Source organism: Cucurbita maxima, unplaced genomic scaffold (assembly GCF_002738345.1).
Source record: "Cucurbita maxima cultivar Rimu unplaced genomic scaffold, Cmax_1.0 Cma_Scf00071, whole genome shotgun sequence".
Classification (NCBI taxonomy): Eukaryota; Viridiplantae; Streptophyta; class Magnoliopsida; order Cucurbitales; family Cucurbitaceae; genus Cucurbita; species Cucurbita maxima.
This window is the reverse complement of record NW_019272087.1, coordinates 66358-74171: the sequence shown is the minus strand read 5'-3', so window position 1 is coordinate 74171 and position 7814 is coordinate 66358. Positions and strand designations below refer to the sequence as shown.

The window sequence follows — 7814 nt, the reverse complement described above, 5'->3', positions numbered from 1 at the left end:
CCAATATCCACGGTCACCTTAGAAAGTGACGATTCTTAATTAAAAAGAAGGAGAACCTCTAACGATCTATTGCAAGTCGAAGGCCAATGATTTAGGTAATAAGGGTGTTGCATGATGCAAAATTTTCAACCGCGCCTTCTTTTTTTATATATATATATCTACATTTATATAATTGATAGGTTTAAAAAAAAAAAAAAAAATCAACCATTGAAAGTATAATATACAACATTAAAAAAAAAAGTTATTATCGATATTCAACTTCTATGACGATTTATAAAAAAAATAATTATAGTTTGAATGTTAAATTAGAAGTTTAATACTTTAAGTTCAAAAGCCAAGAATTATTTAATGCTTAATGGTTTATAGAACTTCACTTTGTAACTTAATTTGTACCCATCTAACATAAATTTCTAATACAAGGAGCATATCCTTCCATTCAAACAAGAATACTGTAACGACCATAGATTTTTACTTATCTAAAGTCACTATCGTAATCATAACTTAATCATTTTGTGAAGAAATAAGCGTTTAAACTTTATCATAAAATTTAGACTTCATCTTAAAACACTGCAATAGAGTTACGTGTTCGAAAACATATTTAAAACGACACAACAAAATATTAAATGAAATAAATTAGCATTATAGTTAAAAACACTCTATTCTAATCTAACTCTAAGAAAATAAATACTACTACCCTTTGCATGTTTCATGGTCTCAACATCTATGTAGTTGTTAGTTGTATAGAGGTGTCTTGTCTTTACCTGAAATAGCAGTAGCACGTGACTTAAGTATTATAAGCAATACTCAGTAAGTGACCTTGGGGTTAGATGCAAACACATACAATCATGTGTAGGACATGTTGTAAAAGTCTATATTCCTTAGGTGTCTATACTAAACGAGTTAATGAGATGTGTATTTACTGTTCTACAAACGGTCCACACCTGCGAGTATGAACCCACCAGTCGGTTCGCACACCTCCTAGGCCCCTTTCATGGTCAGACGAGTATTCTCTAGAGCTGTTGATGTAGGACACCATCAGACATAGCGACTGTCGTAGTATTATAATAAACATAATGATCATTTTTCTGCCTCGTCATGTACGTGTTTGTATCATCGTAAAAGAGGGATATTCCTGGATGCATTAACATACAATGATGCATGAGATTCCAACATTTTTATTCATTATCATGAAAGACAACTCCTTCCATTTTTCATTCATATCATATAATTTTTATTATAGTTTCCTTACATAAATTGGGGTTATGCATTATGTCCACACATTTTTGTCGTATATCATTCATATCGTGCAACATGTCATATTATGTCATATCATACATACATCATGTCATCAACATATCATGTAGTATATCGCAAAACGTGATATACCATAACATTTATCATATCATCAGTACATCATCATATCACGTGTCATAACATTCACGTATCATCTCATAGTCACGTTGTATCACGAACATATCATGGACTTATCATATCGTAAACATATCATAGTCATATTGTTTTTGTAAACATATCACAGTCATATCATTTCATAAATAGATTCTTATCACATCGTTTCATAAATATATCCCAATCATATTATTTCATAAACATATCATAGTCATATCATTTCATAAATGTATAATAGTCATGTCATTTCATAAACAAATTCTTATCACATCGTTTCATAAATATATCCCAGTCATATCATTTCATAAAGATATCTTAGTCATATCGTTTTATACACACACCATAGTCACATTGTTCCGTAAACATTTCACATATATCAAGCATATATCACGTATAGAACCACAAGACACATATCATCATACAAACATCAACTTTTAACCAAACCGATAGTAAGGTCACTTACTTGGTTTGCATTAGCAAGCATTCTCCTTATACTCGAGTACAATTGACAATGTCAATTCTAGATATCGACCTTAAGGCAAGTGCTACATATTAATTCATGTCATATTACTCGGTTCAAAACTACTAAATAATTTTTTATTTTATATTTTATTTTTTTTATTACAATTATTATAGGTTACCACTCCTCTAATAGAGTTGAGTTTGAGTTATGTCAAAGTTGAAAATGAAAAATGTTGTCATTTGTTAATAAAAAGTGAAAATAAAAACTCATACAATTATGCTATAATTTTACTTATGAACTTTCCTTGGAATATCATATTCAAATTAAGTCCTTACTTAATAGTCAATCACTAGTAAATCCGAAATTGAATTATTATCCTCCCGGAACAAAGAAATTTCATGCGCTGTTCTTAAGAGCCTCAGCACTATCTCCGTTTTCCTCTATTTCATCAAAGTAGTCCTGTCGAGCATTTCCAGCCCACATCAGGGCAACCAACCAGAAGAGGGATGAATCCAGGGATAGAAATGCACCACCACCCAGAAGACCAGTCTTAGCAGTCGGGCATGCTGTCTTGAGATTCTGATGAACATTGCGAGTCAAGTGAATTTGCTCGGTGATTGTAGGCCATACGAGCAAAGTTATAGTCAACCCAGTTGTGAACCTGGAAACACAGAGGTAGCTTGATTGATAACGTTTCCAAATCACTTTTAGGTAATAGTTAAGAGTAAAGGATGTGATTTGGAAAGAGAAATTACAGGGCAATGTTGAAGAAAATAGAGAAAGTGCTGCTCTTAAACATGGCACCTCGAGGAATGGGTTTTCCTTGGTAAGGATAGAACAAAGAGAGGTATCCTGCAATTGAAGAAGCAAGAAAAAACCCAACGGAGAGATATCCCAGGACCACAATTGGGTCCGCTGGATACTGACAGATAACAGTGCCTTTGCCTGGAATGGGAGTTCCAGATGTAGGCTGCCTAGCAATCACAACAAGAAAGAAGGGAGTTCCAAATTATATGATATATTAAATTCAAATTTCAAGTCTGTAATGAATCCAAGAAGTCCAAGAACGAACTATTCAAATGCACAATTTATGAACCGAAGCTTACCTTCTTGTTCTCAACTACGACTCCATATATAAAGGATATCACACCTAAAGTTAAGACAGTAAGAGACATTATCTTGACAAACACGGCCATTGATCCCAAGATAAATGAAACAAAAGAGTTTTCAGAAAAATGGGCAACAAAACGTGAAGACTATGGAATGAGATTAGTGAATGCTTGATATTTATAGGGCTCAATATAGTCCAATGCATATGGTGGAATCAGTAGTTAGGAATTCTTTGCTAACCAATTCACTATCATAGAAGTATCATTCCTCCAAAATCCAAATATTATGGTCAAAATAACAAATACTCTAAAATCTAAAAATTAGCTCACTATTCACTGTAAATCTAGCGATGATGACTTGGGAGTCCACAANCTGACACCTTGGGCCAGCTACGACTTCAGTTTTCATCCAAACTTATGAGGCACGACATTGTTTTACTGTTCCTTCCAATGGCATGGCTCGTTTCATTACTTCAATGTCTACATAGATAAGAGAGATAGAGATAATTGTGAAAGTAGTCTATGTTCGTGGCATATGAGTGAGGAAAATGTCTGTATGTTCAACTATAAAACCGATAACTATGATATTTGCTACAACTGGTCAGGTAAAAAATCCATCTATCCATAAATTTGAAAGATTGATTTTAATATTGAAATAAATAAATGTTTTTGATATGTTGTTTATGTGGGATTTCTTTTTCTTTTTCCTTTTTTTGCTTTGTTTTAAAGCTTGATATGATTAGTACGAGTGATATATAAACCATGTTAATTACCTATCGACATAGATTATAATATGAAATTTTGTTAACTTATTTTGGTCATGATTGATAATCAAAACAACTATATGAGATGCGACATTGCGTTCGAAGAATTTTGACGTAGGGTAAAGGTAAGGTAGAGCCTTAGGCTTGGCCTAGAGTAGAGGCAAGTCGGTTAGAGTTGTTACATGTATGATTGAACAAAGTTTAGTTTTTATACGAGTCATGTTCGGTTGGTGGCAAACCTTGTCTAAAGTCTAATGAAGCCATAAAGTCAGGTAAAAAAAGGTTATTCATGATCATGTCAAAATCATGACGTTGTATGGTTGAAAACGTACGACTGTGACAATATTCGAAAATGCTAACACAATGTACAGGGAGGTCCATCGAACCAAGTTCACAACCAATTGTTATTAGAAGACAAGTCACCGTGTAGTAGTCCCATTTATTGAAGTTCCAACTTTGAGAGAAATTGATGGAAAATGTTGGGTTTCTATAAGGAAATAATAACACAAATATATGATATAAAAGACACCTCACATTATGTCATAAATGATAAGGTAATAATATAAACATTTTCATTCAGAAATGACATATTAGAGGAGGGAAATACAGGCTTACCATAATAAGACATTTCGCAGCTCGATCATAGATGGTAAAATAACAATTTACAGGTTCGTTATTTTTTAAAACAAATTGAAACTCAAGAGTTTCCAAAATTTCTAATTCATTTTGGATTAGAAAGAACAATAAACAAGGTTTTCAAATAGTTATCAAATTGTTCCGTCATTTAATTAAAAAAAAAAAAAAACAAGAGCTGTTTTAAATGAACCTTATTTAGCTGATCTAGATCTATTGGTGGTGGTTTGGTTTAAGGTTTTTTATGATGCTTATGAATCAAATAATTATGTTTGGTGTAGTAGGAAAAATGTTATAAGAAAGAATGGACCTCACATATTCATGATGATGTACGCACATAGAGACCAGTAAAGAGTTGACCAATTCATCTTATGTATAAAATTATGATTGATGAATAGAATTTGAGGAGCAAAGTGATGAGAAATGATGTAACACCCCAAAAAATAAAGGAAATTAGCTCCAATAAGAACAAGCGGCCATGTAAGATGATTCAAGGAAAGAAATTAAGAGGATTAAGCAAGGACAAGAGTCTTAATCGAGTCATTTTTATAGGGTTAGAATTAATTTTAAGAATTTGTGGCCTTTCGACAAAGATTGGAAAGAAAAAAGTAGGTGAAAAGGGCAAAAAGGTCATTTTTCAATGACCGAAGATCTTTCTTGATTTTTAATTCCTTATATCTAGAAGGAATTTCAAGATGGTCGAAAAAATGACTAGCCATATCTAAGGGATGAAGGATTTTAAGAAAAATTATGGATTTTTTTTTAGAAAAATAATAATAATATATTCAAAATGTGAAAAATTACCAAAATACCTCTGAAGTTCCACTTAATTACAAAATTGTAATTAAAGAAAATCTGCAACCAAATTTTGTTCCAGAACCATCCCGCAGAAGAAAATCAATCGTATATTCACATCCAATCGTTGGATTGAGCTGCTATTTGGATATTTTTAACAAGACTCAAGGGTCCGTAGATCCAACGGTTAAAGTTGAAAACCAATGTCGGTAGCACCTTCATCGCTATGTCGTTTCATCGTTCAACTCTTTGTCTTTATTTGCTACCGTTTCTAATCTTTACTTGCTGTGAGTGCTAGCAGGACTCGTACGGTAGTAATCTTTGCCACTGGACTTAATGTTTCATCATAGTCTAGTCCATATTGTTGAGAAAATCCTCGAGCTACGAGTCGAGCCTTGTAACTCTCGATTGATCGATCCAGTCGATGCTTTATTTTGTAGACCCACTTGCAAGAGATGGGTTTGACATCTCCTAGTCTTGGCACTAGTTTCCAAGTTTGATTCTGCTCCAGGGCTATAGTTCCTTCTTTCATTGCTTGTGCCAAACTGAGTTTTATGATGCCTCTTCATATGTCTCTGGTTCGCAAGCTCTATCTTCTACCATATCTGCATTTGCATACTTATGATTTGGCCTTCGGATTCCATTTGATCGCCTAAGTTGTTGATGTGTCGTTTCATTTTTATCATATACGCTTGATTGAGTCAGCTCTTGTTTGTCAATATCAATGTCACTTGGATCTTCAGGCGCATCAACATTTGATTGAATTTGCGTAGTTTGCTCCCCCATCATCTGTTGTAGAATTTCTTCGATCTTTGAATATGGTAAGACTTTCTTCTTCGAGGACCACCATGAAGATGCTTCATCGAAAACTACATCTCTTGATGTATCGTATTTTCCACTTGTTATATCACAGCACTTTCATCCTTTCCTTTGATTTTCGTATCCAACAAATATACACTTGACTGCTTTCTTGTTAAACTTGCTACTTGGATGGTCAGGCACAAATACATAGCAAACACAACCAAATACTCCGAAGTAACTAACTGTAGGTTTCATGTCCCTTAGTATCTCAAATGGTAAGATGAATCCGAGCTTTGGTTGGGGAAACTTGTTGACCACATGTGCAACAGTTCGCATAACTGTAGGTTTCTGGAGTTTGCGTTACTTTCGACTCCCATGTTACGACCCTCCGAATGGGTAGCTTCTCTGGGGCAACATGCAGACAGAACATGGGACTCTCACGGTGCAACATAGTGGTGGAGACCATAGGATGTGTTGATATACTTCCTTCTTCCACTTACTATAAATACTTTCTCTATTCATCTTGTTATTGACTCATGCAAATACCTTCCACACGATGTATCTCATATACCGTTTTCCTCCCACTAGGTATTTTAGACGGTTGGGTATACTTATTACTTCGGTATATTCCGGCTAATTAAATATAACCTAAGTCTAAGTTATTTTTTCAAGTATAACATTTATACTAGATTTTTAACTATGATGTCTAGGTGATTTTTCATTTAGAAAAAAAAAAAAATCCTTACATCACTCACGCATGCTCATCAAACTGGGCTAACTAAGCTCAAGTACTGGCCCGATCTCCAGGTAGCAGGTGTTCCATAAATCTTCAACTTAAGTACCTCCAGCCTTAGACAAGATCGTGCCAAGTGAGCCTTCTTCTAACCGCAGTTTTACAAGATATCGACCTATTTTAACTATTAAAATCGATCGTGCTTGGTTGTTAACCTTAAGTGAGCATGCATTTATCTTTGTTATAGATTTTAACGTCCAACTCATTTTATGACGATGAAAATAACCTATAACATGCATCTAACATGCTTTATATAACAATTATATAATCATCCATTCCATGCAATAATATAACAATTTATATCTGTCACTCATGGATCCCTAAACATGCATACTACACATTATAACACTTATAACATACTTGTAATGCATGAAACATGCTCAGCCTATGGTGGGATTTTAAATCTATATGGCATACTTTATGTATATACATTTTCTATTTAGTTAAAACATACATTCACAATACATAATTAATTAAACACACTAAAGGGAATTGGTCTTGGCATTTTAAAGCAAGCAATTAACTAAATTATTACATTAATAATTAAAAATAACTTGAACCGTTCCCGAGGATCACGAACAGGCCAAACCAACCCTTAAAAATGTTGAACCGAACCCCAACTACTACCGTTGAGCTAGGTCATGAGACATTATGAAAATTAGACTAGGTGAAGGACCCGAACGACCATAATAGAAAATTAATTTCCATATTATACTTTTACTTTTTTTAATTCAAAATTTTAGAGAGCAATTTTTCAATTTAAAAAATAACACAGTTATGAATCATGATTCTATTTTTATTATAAACAATTTAACCACAGTAAGCAAATAATTAATTAATAATAACTAATCCCTTCCCTCCCCAAACCCTCACACAACTACTGCTCTAAAATACTCAACAAAGTCTTGTGGCAAAATTATATGTTACAAAAAAGGAATAAAGAAAGAAAGAATAAGAAATACAAACAAATGGGTTGGTTTATTTATTTATTTTTGGGTTATTACAGATCAACTGTTATCTTCCATTACACTCTTTTTCAACTATAAAAA

General features: G+C 33.4%; 1 protein-coding gene across 1 annotated transcript; it reads right to left on the bottom strand.

Annotated features, from left to right (window-relative positions):
- Positions 1 to 2136: 2136 nt before the first annotated feature.
- Positions 2137 to 3066, bottom strand: LOC111472429. Its single transcript, XM_023118090.1, has 3 exons — positions 2977 to 3066; positions 2626 to 2840; positions 2137 to 2531 (listed from the first exon to the last, which is right to left on the bottom strand). Exons 1-3 carry the CDS (start codon positions 3064 to 3066, stop codon positions 2267 to 2269), a joined length of 570 nt encoding a protein of 189 aa, XP_022973858.1. The 3' UTR covers positions 2137 to 2266.
- Between the last annotated feature and the right edge of the window lie 4748 nt (positions 3067 to 7814).

Bases quoted from the DNA above. Each gene is read 5' to 3' on its own strand.
- LOC111472429 (XM_023118090.1), bottom strand. From the start codon at position 3,066: ATGGCCGTGTTTGTCAAGATAATGTCTCTTACTGTCTTAACTTTAGGT. The intron at 2,841-2,976 runs GTAAGCTTCGGT...ATTGCTAGGCAG, and splicing joins TCGTAGTTGAGAACAAGAAG to CCTACATCTGGAACTCCCAT. The intron at 2,532-2,625 runs GTAATTTCTCTT...CTGTGTTTCCAG, and splicing joins ATTTTCTTCAACATTGCCCT to GTTCACAACTGGGTTGACTA.